The sequence below is a fragment of the Brachionichthys hirsutus genome, chromosome 12, assembly GCF_040956055.1.
Source record: "Brachionichthys hirsutus isolate HB-005 chromosome 12, CSIRO-AGI_Bhir_v1, whole genome shotgun sequence".
Taxonomy (NCBI): Eukaryota; Metazoa; Chordata; class Actinopteri; order Lophiiformes; family Brachionichthyidae; genus Brachionichthys; species Brachionichthys hirsutus.
The window spans coordinates 7,806,275-7,821,481 of record NC_090908.1 but is presented as its reverse complement, the minus strand read 5'-3'; the positions used below and the strand labels follow the sequence as shown (position 1 = coordinate 7,821,481).

Here is a 15,207-nt window from a genome sequence, read left to right as displayed (position 1 = left end):
GACTTTTTACCTAAGTTTTATACTGGTGTTAAACTGAACCATTAAGTATTTGTCTTTGTATTCTCCCATTCTGAACATCAATGAAGAAGATAAATCATGAACTGGTCTTAAAAACACAATAGAATGTTAGAGATTAAGATAAAATTCTCAAAAATTGATTGAAAATGGGAACTCGTCCCCAGTGTTGTCTTTGTAAGTTGTCTGAGGACTCGTGGCGCTGAAAGCAAACTGGAAGTCATCGCTTTGCTCTTGTTGGCTGAAGAGAAACTCGGGGCCTAAAAAAAATCATAACCAGTCAAAGCAGGTAACAAGCAAAGAAAAAGAAAGATCTGATTTGTGCTTACAGCCTGAAGATTTTGATTCGTTGTTTTTCTGAAAAGAGAGGGACACAGTTTGGTGAGTTTCTTGTGTTTCTGCCCGATAAATGGGCGCAGAGGAGTGTCGGCAGAAACGCACCTTCTCGTTGAAAAACGAGCCAGTGAAATTGAAAGATGAGTCCTGGAAAGAAAAGCAAGGTTGTCATTCATGTAAAATCTCTGGTTGAGTTTGCGCACTGCTCACCTCGTCTTGTGACGAGCCCAAGTCAAATCCAGAGAAGCCCGGCGTGCTCGGACCGGAGTTCAGTGAGAAGGCGAAGGCCGGACGTTTCCCGTCAGACGTCCCTTGCTGGGGGGAGCTGTTGGGACTAAAGCTGAAACGGCATCATAGAAGCGTCGTCCTCGGGTCCCGTCTGGGTCGTGATTCAAAGCCTCACGCGACTCCATCAAGGCCGTACCTGAACTGGAACCCTGGGGTTGAGGGCCCAGAGTTCACCGCTGCTGGAGGAGAATGAGGTTTAGTCTCCTGAGATAATGGCTGAGGAAAAGCAGCGAGTCCTTCGTCCTCTTTGCTTGGTGCCTCCTCCTCTTCGAGATCTGCTCCTTCCTCCATCTCCTGCTGCTCCGTTGCCTCCTCCGCAGCGCACCGCTGCTCCTACACAGAAAGCACCTTTAAGGTTCGAGAGCATCGTGGGAAGTCGTAGAAGGACAGACTCACAACATACTTGCTGTGAAGCCTTTTTTGTTGCCTGTATGACTTTTGGAATAAAGTTCTGAATTAAAATTTGCTTTATCAGTTATCTTTTCTAACTTTCAACCACGTGTGGGGCCACTGAAAAGCGTCTGTGATATTTTAATGATCTGTACTGGTTTCAAGGAGACGTGGATAGAACATATGTAAAGAAATAAAGTAACACTTGTGCCCTTTTGAAGGGAACATAAAAATACAGAGATCAAAACAAGTCAATTTCTATTCCCTCCGATACATCGTGTCAAATAAAAACGCTTCAATTGAGCATTTCCCATAATGCAACCATATTCTCATTTGAGCATGCTTGGCTGGTAAATGTCCCTGAAAGATATTCTGAACAGTACTCCCCATAACGAGTTAACAAGTCTAAAATAAGAAATTAAATATTTTATTTTCGGTATTTATGGTAATTTCAGTTTAATCTCGAGACTACTACCCGAGTCACACACTTGCACTAGACCAGGGGTCACCAACGCGGTGCCCGTGAGCCATGGTTTCTGAAGAGTTTGTATAAAATAAAAGACTTCTGAACAAGTCAAATCTTTCCCCTACCTTGTTAAAACGTTGTTAATAATTGGTGTGAGTAATCATTAAACATGATCAGTGTATTTACATAGATGCATATCATTAATGATTAATGGTACATTGAGCAAATGTTTTATTTCAGAAGTGTGTATCAAACTGGTAGCCCTTTGCATGAATCGGTGGCCAGAAAGTAGCCCTCGGCTTCAAGACGGTTGGTGACCCCTGCTCTAGACAATAAGAAGGAAAAAATGTCTGTCAAATTGACAATAGCGTCCATTTTAAGGACAGACGTCACTAAGACCTGGTCCCCCGAGACTCCTTCCTGGTCCTGCTCCTCCCGGCGCCTCTCGTCTCGCCATGCCTCTTCTGAAGACAAACACATTTGCTGTTGGGAGCTTGATGTGATGAAACCGACGCGTTCCCGTAAACCCTGAAACACTCACTGCCCTCCTGCCCAGCGGATTCCTCGGGGGGGGGGGGGCTGCAGGCAGCAGCATCCTGGCTGTTGTTGTCCTCGAGCATTTCTTCACCATTCATTTCGGCGTTCTTCAGGATCTGTCGAGGTTCATTCAGTGCGTTTAAATGGGAGGACTCCCTTAAATAGCAACTGACGACCAATTCAACAGCTTGGTGAGATTAAGATTTGAGATGAATAAAGTATTCTGAATCCCATTTGACATTTAACTTATTACAGTACCTGTTTCTCCTGAAGATGAAGCGAGGGGATTTCCAAGCAGCAATCAAAAGTGTTCTCCGCGTGAGGATCCGCGTTCTCTTCTTCCGAGGGTCGTTGGCCTGAAACACTTCAGAATAAACAGACGGATCTGTGATGGATGCAGTACATGTATATCATTCACTGGTATCTATGACACTCGCTGACAGATACTCGTCTGGTTGTTCCTCGGTGGGAGAAGAACCGCCTGCTGGACCTGGTAAAGACGGAATTGAAATGATGAGTGAAGCGACGGAAGCGAGTCCTGATGATCCAGATGTTTATTACCGGAGAGACGGGCCAGCTCCTTCTGTTTCCGTGCTATTTCGTCATCCCAAGCCTTGATCCGAGAATCGATCTCCTGTTTGTCGGCCATCAACACGAGGAGATTCTGCGCCATCGGACTCTGGCAATGGTAGTCTTCATGCGACCGGAATACCTCCCGGTAACTCGTAATTCTCTCTCCATAAATCCTCCTGGATGGGTGACAAGTTAGGAATAAACACGTTCGTCTAAGGAAATCTAACAAAGACAACGAAGCACGAATGACCAAACCCCACATGTCGTGTTTGTAGCTGGCCGTTCTGCTCTCCGCTTCTTCTTTCAACGCCTGCTCGTACTGACGGAGCCGCTCTTTAGTCGTCCTCATGCTGGAACACAAGCAGCGGGTAAACAGCACGCCGCCCCGCTGATGCCGCATGACGTCACACCGATGACGTCATCGCTTCGGGGCTTTACCTTTCAGCGTTTGATTTGATACGCAGCAAGGCGTTGCGTTTCAGAACGATTTCCTCCTCGAGTTTCCTGATATTATTCTGGACGATCTCAATGTAAGAGCGTCTCTCGGCAATGGCAGCTCTGTCAACTGGTAGCACGCACGCACACACACACACACACGCACGCATGCACACACACACGCACGCACACACGCACGCACGCAAACACGCACACAAAACCCGTTAGTTTGTTTTTCATACGTGACAGTGTATCACGATTTAATGCTTTATTGTTTTTGAGACAAATACCATTAATTTGTTGGCTGACTTCGTTCTTCTTTTGGATAAGCTCCCGTAATTGAACAGCTATTAAAACACAGTAAAACAAATGATGATCCAACTAGAAAACGTTAAAGATAACTAATGAGGATGATGATGAATATATTTATTAGATAGAATGTTAGAGTACAAGTACAGTCACACAGTAGCGTGTATTACAGTACAAGTACAGTCAATCATCCTGTCTAAGAGGAGCGTTTCAAAAAAGCCCTTGCGGTCTTGTTTCCGTTGAAAGTCCTTCGTACATAAATCATCCACAAATAACAATACCAATAAAATAACAATAAATTACTCCACAGATGCAAAATCACTATAAATTAAAAAGACACATAATATGTACAAGGTATGTGGACAAAAAAAGGGGGTGGGGGGGGATTGATCCGGAGAGAGTCGTGATGGCTATCTCCGTTTCTGCCCCCCTGAAAGGTGTATTTTTAGGGCCGTTTTGAAGGAGGCCAAAGAGGTGCATGTTTTGAGGGCAGGAGTCAAACAGTTCCACCCTTGGGGGGGGGGCAGTATTATAAAAGGATGATTTACCCATGTTAGTCCTATAGGAGGGGGTAATCAGGCTGTTGTTTGAGCTCCCTCTAGTGTTGTGGCTGTGGGTGTCACTGAATCTTTGGAGGTGTTTATTCAGGTAAGCAGGGACTGAGGGGACTGAGGGCAGAGCTGCATTGACTATTTTAAATGCCAATCCCATTTTAAGCTGTTTCACCCTGTCTTCTACCCTGAGCCATTTTAGGATAGCAAAATGGCCCGGAAGAAGGTGGGTCATGGGCCCCAGATTGAGGAGTAGCCGAATCAGCTTGTTTTGGGAAGTTTGGAGCTGGTATTGCTAACTGTATTGCTTAGCTAATATTGCTAACAATTAGCTAAACCTTCACGTTTCAATCCAAACAAACACGGAATGGCAGCAAAGCGAAGTTAAATTAAATAACACAAATAAGTCAATAATTAACTTACCAAGCTGACAGAGAAGGCAGTCAACATATTGTTGGTTCATTTTCACATCTGGATCACCTAGCAACGGAGCGCGCGCGCCCCGCCGTCACCCTTTCAACGTAGACAAGAGCTGTGACGTCATTGTTGTGATTAAACCTGGGAGTGCGTGAAAGTAAATATTTCTGCTGCTTCCTGTTGTTATAATAAACAGAGCCACAGTATAAAACACGTTTTAAACACTTTCATTTCCATATTTAGACTTTAAACAAATCTATTAGACATTATTATACATATAATTATTATATTTAATTATTCTGTGGTTTCTATTTGCGTTCACATATATGTTATTTGTATTTATTTATTTATACTTATCCCCATCATCCATTCTTTGGACAGATGTGTTCACACACGGGTGGGTTTATTCCACGTTCACGTGACCGTAGTGTGATCGACGGCTCGGGATTGGTTCGAGGGGCGGGTTTATTGCTATTCTGGAAATACTTTTACGTAGCTCATCTAAGAACACACACACACACAGGGATGTACGAAGCGTGGGGCGCAACCAAAGCCGTGTGATCTGTCTGTCTGTCCCCGCATGTTACTGTCCACCTGTCCACCTGTCCGTCCAGTCTGTTCGAGGTAAGATTGGATTTCAGTGACGTCGACTCCGGTAAGTGACATTTCACGCTGCTCGCCGGCCGGAATCTGCAGACAAAAGAGCGGACGTGGGTGGGACTTGAATGGGAGGGGACCAGCTGCGTGGAGAACGGGTCGCATTGTCGGTGCAGCCGCTTATCTAATGGTGCATTCTTCTGTTAAAAAAAAAAAAAAAACACTCCCCGTGCGCGTGGGTCGTGTCTTTAATGTGCACGGTGATGAGCTTGTAATATATCTATTGATTACACCGATGAGCTGCCATTCAAAGGAGAGCCCCCCCCCCCCCCCTCCCCCCGGATGCATACAGCCTTTACATTGATATTAATGAGACATCTGGTAGATTTATTCATCGTCACAAAAATAGCCAAAGAGGAGAATCCAGGCCAGAATCACTGAAGAGGATTATATTATCGTGACTAACAGAAACCCCCCCCCCCCCTCTCTCTCTCTCTCTCTCTCTGTGCCATTTTGCTTAGACCTTCTTAAAACCTGAATACTATGGGTAAACATAATAATCTGTGCAACCCAGATCTTCGTCGTTAGTCTCCACATGCGGCCCGTGGGAAAGTAGTGAAAGTCTTTAGTGAAGGTGAGGCGATGGAACAGGTAGAGCAGTCTCACACCGAAGGAGAGGGGAGCCCCCAGACCATCTCCTTAAGATCAGGCATGTCAGGAAACCACGTGGACGACGGAGAAGTGGGCCCCTCCATGAGGAGGAAGAGGAGGAGGAAGAGAGACCCGCGTCCGGAGTCCATTATCGTATACCGGTCTGACATAGAGAAGGCGCCTGGGGAGGACCAAGGCAGCGAGGAGGGGGCCGAGAGGAGCACAGAGGAGGGGGCTAAATTCCTCTGCACACCTACAGGTGAAGGTGAGCGATGTGAATGGAATGAAGGTTATTTCCCAGGACAGAAAGTCGATCTATGATCTTCTTCTTCTTCTTGAGTTGACCCTTGTTTGTTGCCATTTATCACACATGTAAACTCACACTACAGTGAATTATGTCCTGACAGGAGAAGGCTGGACTCTCCCTCCAGACAGCCGCTATGTGACCCTGACGGGCACCATCACCCGGGGAAAGAAGAAGGGTCAGCTGGTGGACATTCACCTCACCTTGACAGAGAAGGAGCTCAGGGACCTGGCTAAGTCCCGGGAGCGCCTCGATGCAGAGTGCGAGGCAGGGGAGCGCTCCAAATGCAACTGCAGCTTAGGGGTGTGCTGCGGGCCGCACGTTCTCCTGTGGAGCGTCTCCTGCGCCCCCGTGGTTTTCCTCCTCTCCTTCGTCACCTCCTTCTACTACGGCACTCTCACCTGGTACAACGTCTTCCTGGTGTACAATGAGGAGCGGACGTTCTGGCACAAGATTACAATATGCCCCTTTCTCATTCTCTTCTACCCCGTGCTCATCATGCCCATGGCGCTGTCGCTGGCTCTGTACTCTGCTGTGGTGCAGGTGTCCTGGGCCTTCGGCGAGTGGTGGCAGGCCGTGAGAGACTTGGAGAAGGGTTTCTGCGGCTGGGCCTGTGGCAAGCTGGGACTGGAGGACTGCTCCCCCTATAGTATAGTCGAGCTGCTTGACTCTGACACGGTATCCAGCACCCTGCAGAGCAAGGTAGGAAGTGAGCATGCTCAGACGTCATCTGTGTGAAGTAGATGGACACTGAGGGCCAAGGCACAAGGTCATGGCAGGACCAACGTGTGCCACAATGTTCTTGTTGGACTCAGGAACGGGTATGGAAGTTGTTTCGCTGTACTTTTGTGTAAAATGTAAAGTTATCAAACACTGCCTGAACGGAGTGGAAATCCTAAACTGCTACTGCTGCAGGTTTTCTAAACCGTTATTGCATCCAGATGTGTAAAAAAGGGTTCCTCTGACTAGCAGAGATGCTGATTCACATTTATTTGTTTTTTTGTTAAATGAAACCAGGTTTCACTTCATTTGTAAATATCTGTAATTACAATGTATGTGATGTGTGTGTGTGCTGCTGTGCACTTACATCAGGTATGTTGGATTTTATGCAATGCTGGATTTTGAGGCAGAAAATGTCACCTTTGATACAGGTTTGAGCACAATGACACGAATATAAGCAATTTCCCATGAAGGGGTCTGTGTCTCAGTGTAGTGTCTAATCTATCTCATAAAAGGACCAAAACCAATCGTTATTTCTTGTCTCGTACAATTCTGACTTCCATTTCTTGTGTTTGTAACCCGAGCTGCTTCCTATTGAGAATCTGCATCACTCATATTAAAGCAATGCAATTTGTTGCTCACTGGTGCGTTAATTATTTTTGCCACAGGCCTGCCTAGCAGGTGATTCAGTCATGATATGAAGCCATAGTCAGGACAAGCTGGCAAACCAAACATTTATTTGGAGAAATCTGGTTTTTAATGCCATGTTTTTATGTTTAAAGAACTATCTGATGTTAAACTACTTGTTTTGTCTTTAATATTCAATCGTGATCCATGAATGAGTGATTTTCCATCTATGAATTCCTGTCATATTTCTATATATATATACGTTTTTATGTTGATTTTATTTATTTTAAATATTTAAATCTAGTACACCCCATGATAATGTTGTATGTAAGTGTTTTATAGTATACTGGCACTTTGAATTTCATGTATTGCAAATAGCCTCGATAACTGAAAATACAAAATGGATGATTAAAAAACCTTCGTTAAGTCATGCAGGTAATAATCGGTGTTCTTTGAGTGAGTGTACATTTCATGTTGTGAAAATACACAATTCAAAGTAAAGAACTACACAAACGTGAAGTTTTATGTCGTTTAATTGCAGTGTTTTCATTTTGATATTCACATTTTAGAAGAGGAAACCTTCACACACTATTTTTATGACATATCTTGACTAACAGGAGCACAGGTTTACATCTCACTGGATGTTTCACTCGGGTCTCTGCTTCCATACATCTTTATTACCTCTGTGGATACGGTAGAGAATTTCTGCTACTGCAGAAGATCCACAGGCCCCAAAACCAATTTACTCTATGCACATGTATTTGTACCAGGGATACATCTGTTGTACTGAGTCACATTTAACACTGGGGGGCGTTGACCTACATCTGGTTCTGACATTTCACTGCAGTCTTTCCAGCTAACAAAACCCAACTTTAACATAATCAATGTAAAAACTAAATGAATGTATTAGTGCAAGTCTCATGTGTTTATTCAAGCAGGTCTATGGTAGCGTAAGGTGGACTAACTGTAAAATGATCGTACGAAGCCAATCACAGTAAATAGCGGAATATAAATGTTACTTCCTGTTTCTCGCCGGACCCATAATAAAGTGACTCACTGCCAAAGAACGGGGGGAAAATAAGATGGCGGGGTCTAAAGTAGGTAACCTTCTCTTACGTTACTTGCTCTTTATTCAGCATAGTGAACTAGTCTTTTGACAGGCAGTATAAAGGTTTAAAATACTACATAATAATTGTTCTCTTCCGTTGAGTTAGCTTATAGTACAGATGTTGAACGTTGGCGACATGTTGAAATCACGCACTGTCGGTGGTTTAAGTCAAGCAGCTATTAAATGATTTAAAAGCTTCGTATTTAATAGTTTCAACGTCGCAAGGACGACTGAAATAACATAAATTCAATCATCATGGCCTCGACAAATGACCAGAATTCTTTGTTTTCTTTTGTAGTCCGCGTTTGTTTTGTGCCTGGATGTTGGACTGTCCATGTCCAACTCATCCCCGGGTGAAGAGTCTCCCTTTGAAAGCGCCAAAAAAGTTATCCAGAAGTTTGTCCAGCGTCAGGTAAACCTTTACTGCACAGCCATTAAAGTATGAAGCAAAAAACAAAACAAAACAAAACACGCCTTCCATCGTTTGATAGGTTTTTGCAGAGAAAAAGGATGAACTGGCTTTAGTTCTGTTCGGTACCGACTCCACCAATAACCCTCTGATGCAAGACGGCCAGTACCAGAACATCAGTGTGCATCAGCACCTCATGGTGCCCGATGTTCTACTTCTGGAGGAAATACAGAATGCGATCCAGCCAGAGAGTCAGCAGGCTGACTGTATCCTTCTCCTTGAGTTTTAAAAAGTGTCATTTTTAATTAAAGTTTTTGGTAATTTTAGGGCTAACTGTATAAAAGGTATTAAGGATGCACTGAATAATTACTACTTGTATTTTTGAACATTGAATAAATAAATAATTCTAATATTTAGATAACATGTATAATAGCATTTTTCAGACCCACTTTGAAGTACTTATTTTTTATTGTATTTCTCTGTGACTTGTCTTTTATTATTAAGTATTGTACTTTCTTTTATTTTGCGTTTAAATGTCCATATGAGCGAAAAGACAATAGTTTTATCAATGAACTATTTCTTGATTGTTTACCAGGTATATTGTATGACATTATTTATAGGTAATATACAAATGCATATCTGCTGTGAGGCCTTTCTATCAGAATCATTCTGCTTAATCAAATAAGCATTTCAGAACTACGAGCTGTATCTCAATGATTGGGCTGTTTACATCCACCGGTGTGTTTTGTGGAGTTCGTTTACTTCTCTGTTTGCTTACCTGTTGTTTTAGTTCTGTGCCAGATGCACTATAAAGCAGCAGAGTTGTGAGATAAGCTCTTTAATGTTATAAATGTGTGCTTCCTAACTCTTCTACATCAGGGGTGGATGCTCTCGTTGTCTCCATGGATTTGCTTCAGACAGGAACAAAGTAAGAAGCCACATGCATCGCTCAATATAAACATAATAAAAACACAAATGTGTTTGTGAATTTTATTTTTTCGACTTGAAAATTGTTCTTCAAAGCTGTGACACTGTTTCGTGGGTCTCTGTTTAGGGGGATGAAGTGCGATCGTCTCAGCATTATCCTCCTGACTGACCTCAACATTCAGACCAGCTCAGATCACCTGGACATTATTATCGACAACGTGAAACAAGCTGGCATCACCCTACGCTTTATGTACGTTTCAGATGTGTGTATTTTAAATCAGGTATTAGTGATAGGTAGTTTTCTGTGCACAAGCTCGTGTTCAAATATATTTCCCCATCAGTCATCTCCACAAAGCTAATCAGCATTTCCCTCTACTAGCGGGCGCTCGAGTTGCCCTGCCTGCAACCCTGATGGCTGCTTTCTAGGAAGGGATGGACTCTATTTTCCTTATTATTATTATTATTATTAGATGTTTTTACATAGACTCAGGGAAAGTCCCAGAATTTGACTATAGAAGTTCCAAAATAATGTTAATACTCATGCAGTTATTCTGAAAATGTAAATTACAACAGAGATGTGAATTAAAGCTCACCTAGACTGCTAAAACATTCAGGATCACCTCTATGCACTATTAAAAGGTAACTTACTGTATATATTTAGCTTTGCTAATACAGTAGTTATTTTTTTGGCTGGAGTCAAGTTCACTATTTGCAGTTTTTTTTTGCAGAGACTCATCTATGTATCCAATCTTGACTTGTGCATTTTCAGTTTGCCTTTCTCTGCGGAGGACGAGGACGAGGACGGGGACGAGGACGAGGGAGGACGAGATGCAGACAGCAGAGGTCCTCGTCAGCCGGGCACAGGCAAAGGTCTGACCAGCGAACAGAAGGACGGCCTGGATGTAGTGAAGCACATCATGTTGAGCCTGGATGAGGAAGAAGGCTCGGATCAGATTTACACCTTCAGGTTTTACTCGAGATACTTCTACTTCATAAATGTCTTTCACTCTGAGCTACACGTTCTTTTTTGTTGTTTGGAAGTTGGCACTGCTCTTATTGGACGATGCTGTGTTGACTTGGCTCTCCATGTGCTGCAGGAATGCAATCGAGCATCTGCATATGTTCAAGCACATTGAGAGGAAGCCGATGGCGTGGCCCTGTCTGCTGACCATTGGCACCTGTTTGACCATCCGTATCGTTGGCTACAAAGCAGTGAGTTCACTTTAAAAGTTTTATTGGGGTGAAATCAAACAAACAGTGACCCCTTGTGGCAAAGAAATATCTTGCACGTTGGTTTCTGCAACTAGTTATGTGAACTCAAGTCCTAGATTCCTCACGTTTCAGTAATTTACCTTGTATACCAAGCTAAAATATATATATTTTTCTATCATTGTGTGCTACTTACTGATGTAGTATAGTGTAGAATGCTGTACTTTGTAAGTACTATACTTGCTCATTTAGAAGGATCCTTAAGATTGGATTTATTAAACTTTGCGTCTTATAAGCACACAGATGACGACTCACAACTCGTTTTCTCAGAAAGTCCCGCCAGTGAAGCTGAAGTGTTTTTTCCTCATTCACAAATACGAGTCGCTTATTTCAGGTGACTGAGGAGAAAATAAAGAAAGCATGGAGTACGGTTGATGCTCAAACCAACCAGAGAGACGACGTGAGGCGAGAGACTGTCTACTGTCTGGATGATGACAATGAGACGGAGGTGCAGGTGGACGATACCATCCAAGGTGAGGAACTGCTTCAAATTATATTGTTAAATATTGCTGTTCATTAAAAACATACTTTTTTGTTCACAGGTTTTCGCTATGGCAGTGATATCGTCCCCTTCTCCAAAGTAGATCAAGAGCAGATGAAGTACAAGCACGACGGGAAGTGCTTTGCTGTTCTCGGCTTCACCGACAGGAACCTGGTACCACTATACTGCTGTCACCCCTGTGTTATACAAATACTCAAGTACAAAGCTATGCTGAGCAAACCTTTCAACTTTCCACACCGACTGTTTCTTTTGAACCGTCTGTCTGCAGATACTTCGCCATCAGTTCATGGGGAATCAAGTCATCAAGATCTTTGCTGCCAAGGATGATGAGGTGAGAGTGGAGGGAGCTCCTGGGTTGGTGACGCTGATATTGACCTGATTCTGTTCCTGTTGTTCTGAGCAGCATGCAGGAGTTGCGCTGTCGGCTGTCATCCAAGCACTAGATGAATTAAAAATGGTTGCCATTGTACGTTACGCCTATGACCGGCGCTGCAGCCCTCAAGTAGGAGCGGCTTTCCCGTGCATCAAACGGGACTACGAGGTGCTGTGACTGGCCGAATTGCATTTCCAATATATTCACTGAGTCTCTGTCTAATGACTGATGTCCTCAACAGTGTCTGATGTACGTCCAGCTGCCCTTCATGGAAGACCTCAGGCATTTTACGTTTCCTTCTCTTGAAAGCAAGAAGTCTGCTCCATCGGGTACCGTCTCTGCGTCTCGTTCTCAATTTCCTCGTTGTAATTCAAAATATGTTTTTGCTGCACACCTCCTTGTGGAATGAACTCACGAGCTGCGGAGAGAGGTCTAAAGGACCGCTAGCGTCTGTGACGGTTTTGACCACTTCGGTTTCATTCAAAAACATCATCATTAGCGGTCGACTCATCTCTTATTTAAGCCGTGTATATTTCGTGCGATACCAGCTGGCGCTGCAGCTTTACGTTTCACTCGGTTCGCTTTACAAACGCGTGTCTTTGATTGTGTGTTGACATTTGTCTGAATGTGAATTCAGTGAGAGATTGAAGGATGGGAGGGGATGTCACATGTGATTCGTCCAGAGACCCAGCTGTCTGCCGTGGACTCGCTCATTGACTCTATGATGCTGGTAGAGGAGGAGGAGGAGGAGGAGGAGGAGGATGCAGAGCAAAAGGACATGTTCAAAGTTCACCACATTCCCAATCCTGCCTTCCAGAGGCTCTTCCAGGTACTGCAGTTCAGTTTGTATTTAAGACACGCTTACAACCCTCTGATTGTCTGTTTGTCCTGTCCTGACAACGCTTTTAAAAAGGAGTATCATTGTAGGTTCACTCTCGTTTAGCCCCGTGACAACCACCACCATCTGGAGGCTGTCGACACTCATCAAGGAGCTCTTTTTCAACCCATCCTTTGTTTCAGTGTCTGCACCATCGCGCAGTCAACCCCGGGACCCCTCTTCCTGCCTTGGAGTCGTGGCTGAAAGTCGCTCTCGAGCGTCCTGTCGTCATCAGCGAGCGTTGCCAGGCTCCGCTAGAGGAGGTCAAGAAAGAGTTTCCTCTCACACAAGTGGAGAAGAAAAAGAAGTTGAAGACGAGTGCTCAGATTTTTGGCAAAGAGTAAGTTTGATTCAATGTGTTAGGACTTCTTGTCAGCGAGGGAAAAGTTATATGTACGGCACAAAAATGATTAAGGGGAAGAATGTGGAATGTAATAACAAAAAAAAAGTCTCATGTTTGGTCTGCGGTAGATTTTTGTCCAGAGGTTTTTCTAATAAACTGTTTTCGGTATTCTAACCGTCCACCTGTCTCGTTCACAGCACCGAGGAGCCAGACGCCAAGAAGGGAAAGGGGGATGAAGAAGAGGAGGATTATAGTCTGGCTGACATTGCCCAGGGCTCTGTCACTTCCGTGAGAATTTGTGTAGCCGAGTGGCATAACAATCCTGAAGAGATAACCAATTTCTATAAAAATCAACCACCCCAAGTGAAAATAATTCTCCGCTTGTTTGAGCAGGCATGCTTTGAATGTTCCATTTGACCTTTTTTTTTTGTAACCAGGTGGGAAGTGTGGATCCAGCCAGAGACTTCTGTACTCTGATCAAACGGAAGAGTCTCTCATTCGGAGAGGGTGAGGCCCTGCTCTTTTATATAGTTTTTATTTTATGTTTTCTTGTTTGTAATATAAACCACCGGGACCCGCATTGATCCCTAGCAAATGTGTTTGTCTCCTTGTTTGGTTGCGGTGACCTCCGTGTCCTTCCCAGCCTGCCAGCAGCTGACTCACAGGATAGAGCAGTTGCTTAGCAACAAGAACACACACTACTACATGAAAAGCATTACCTGTGTCCAGGCTTTTCGAGAGCAGTCTGTTAAGGTAAATAAACATTCACTGTATTCCATTTGAGAAACGGATGATGAAGATGATGATGATGGTGTGGGGGTGTCTGTGCGAAATAATCTTGCTGTATCAGAACACATAGTTGGTGCTTTCCAGTGGAGATTATGAGTCAACCAGAGCAGATTGAGAGGAGTCTGTTTCATCTCTCAGAGACCTGGACCAAGGCCATGGCTTGTGTGTGTGTGTGTGTGTGTGTGTGTGTGTGTGTGTGTGTGTGTGTCTCTGCTTCTATGTCTGTGTGTAATCAAGACACTAATAAATTGATTTCCTCCACTTTTCAGCTGGGGAATGCTGAGCTGTACAACAGCTACCTGCAGTCCCTGAAGCGAAGCATCCCGAACAGACGGCTGGAGGTCTTCTGGGACCTCCTTGTTCAAGGTGCGTTCAGCCTCGCCAGCCAAGGCTGCAGGATTATACTGGAATCATTTCTCCCTTGAGATGAGATAGTATTTCCACATAATTGAGTTCAGAATATTATATAACCAGTCATACGATGCTTAATATTGCGCCACGTTCTTCTTGATTTCTGATCGACAGATGCCATCACGCTAATCAGCAAGGATGAAGTTGAGGCGAGCACCGTTTCCAGAAGCGACGCGAATCACGTAACTTAATGAACATTTAAAACGGGGCGAACTGTTGAGGAAAAAGCTTCAGGGTGACTGAAATCTGTTTTGTCCTCAGTTTCTGGTGGCTGAGGAGGAGGAGGAGGAGGAAGGCGCTGCGCCTCCAGCGGAAGATACAGGAGATGTCGATGACTTGGTTCGTGTTGCCGCCCTTTATTTGATTGACTCATCTTTTTCGGGTTTGATCTATTTTAGGATATACTACGCTTGTAAACAATGCATCGTTGATGAATATAACCTCATCATCTACAGCGATCCAGGAGTTTTCGGGTTAGATTTTGTTTTCTCCAGAATTGCTGATGGTTGTATTTGCAAACAAACGTCCGGCACAGTTTACTGCGTTCCAAACTCCTGCTCGCCGTTTCGTGTACATTTGCCGGACGTCCCACTCTGTGTGCTTCTTTGACAGATGATCTAATTGGTGTATTGAGACCTCTCATATAAAGTCTCTATTCTTGTGTCTTTTTTTTCTCTCTTCCTGTGCAGCTGGACATGATGTAAGGCGAGGAGGGCGATGGGAGCATCTGCAGTCGACATGGTGAAAAATGAGAAGAATGCAAATGCCTAATACGGGCCTGGCCAAACCCAATTCAGCTGTTCTTTGTTCGGCCTCCCACTCGCGTCCACTAATGCTTAAAACTAACGTGTAACGGCATTAATGCAGCTCAGAGTGTTTAAATCATGTTTACAACAGTTGTCTATTAAATATAACACTTTTCTAAAGAATTGTCCTGAATAGTTCTGTATGTCAAAGTTTGAAGATGTGTCTGAAATATCAAT

The 15,207-nt window shown here is 44.0% G+C and overlaps 3 protein-coding genes across 3 annotated transcripts; 2 read left to right on the top strand and 1 right to left on the bottom strand.

Annotated features, from left to right (window-relative positions):
- Window positions 1-124: 124 nt before the first annotated feature.
- On the bottom strand, window positions 125-3,005 carry LOC137902447 (uncharacterized). Its single transcript, XM_068746536.1, has 8 exons — window positions 2,866-3,005; window positions 2,594-2,781; window positions 1,895-1,959; window positions 776-972; window positions 562-691; window positions 457-498; window positions 345-372; window positions 125-275 (listed from the first exon to the last, which is right to left on the bottom strand). Exons 1-8 carry the CDS (start codon window positions 3,003-3,005, stop codon window positions 148-150), a joined length of 918 nt encoding a protein of 305 aa, XP_068602637.1. The 3' UTR covers window positions 125-147.
- A 2,548-nt stretch (window positions 3,006-5,553) lies between these two features.
- On the top strand, window positions 5,554-6,607 carry tmem169b (transmembrane protein 169b). Its single transcript, XM_068746735.1, has 2 exons — window positions 5,554-5,830; window positions 5,973-6,607. Exons 1-2 carry the CDS (start codon window positions 5,557-5,559, stop codon window positions 6,605-6,607), a joined length of 909 nt encoding a protein of 302 aa, XP_068602836.1. The 5' UTR covers window positions 5,554-5,556.
- Window positions 6,608-8,287: 1,680 nt separating this feature from the next.
- On the top strand, window positions 8,288-15,153 carry xrcc5 (X-ray repair complementing defective repair in Chinese hamster cells 5). The gene is made up of 21 exons (XM_068746295.1): window positions 8,288-8,313; window positions 8,623-8,736; window positions 8,816-8,999; window positions 9,613-9,661; window positions 9,788-9,910; window positions 10,430-10,627; window positions 10,758-10,872; window positions 11,264-11,402; window positions 11,472-11,584; window positions 11,700-11,762; window positions 11,835-11,972; window positions 12,046-12,133; window positions 12,488-12,633; window positions 12,825-13,021; window positions 13,222-13,312; window positions 13,462-13,531; window positions 13,668-13,777; window positions 14,083-14,179; window positions 14,339-14,406; window positions 14,486-14,563; window positions 14,914-15,153. Exons 1-21 carry the CDS (start codon window positions 8,299-8,301, stop codon window positions 14,926-14,928), a joined length of 2,211 nt encoding a protein of 736 aa, XP_068602396.1. The 5' UTR covers window positions 8,288-8,298; the 3' UTR covers window positions 14,929-15,153.
- Window positions 15,154-15,207: the final 54 nt, after the last annotated feature.

What these genes read in the sequence shown, in the direction of transcription:
- LOC137902447 (XM_068746536.1), bottom strand. Translation starts at nt 3,005, where the DNA reads ATGCGGCATCAGCGGGGCGGCGTGCTGTTTACCCGCTGCTTGTGTTCC. An exon ending in GGAGCTGGCCCGTCTCTCCG is followed by an intron (nt 1,960 to 2,593) that starts GTAATAAACATC and finishes GTTTGTCTTCAG; the next exon opens with AAGAGGCATGGCGAGACGAG. An exon ending in CGAATCAAAATCTTCAGGCT is followed by an intron (nt 276 to 344) that starts GTAAGCACAAAT and finishes GATTTTTTTTAG; the next exon opens with GCCCCGAGTTTCTCTTCAGC.
- tmem169b (XM_068746735.1), top strand. Translation starts at nt 5,557, where the DNA reads ATGGAACAGGTAGAGCAGTCTCACACCGAAGGAGAGGGGAGCCCCCAG. An exon ending in CTGCACACCTACAGGTGAAG is followed by an intron (nt 5,831 to 5,972) that starts GTGAGCGATGTG and finishes ATGTCCTGACAG; the next exon opens with GAGAAGGCTGGACTCTCCCT.
- xrcc5 (XM_068746295.1), top strand. An exon ending in AGAAGTTTGTCCAGCGTCAG is followed by an intron (nt 8,737 to 8,815) that starts GTAAACCTTTAC and finishes ATCGTTTGATAG; the next exon opens with GTTTTTGCAGAGAAAAAGGA. An exon ending in GCTTCACCGACAGGAACCTG is followed by an intron (nt 11,585 to 11,699) that starts GTACCACTATAC and finishes GTCTGTCTGCAG; the next exon opens with ATACTTCGCCATCAGTTCAT.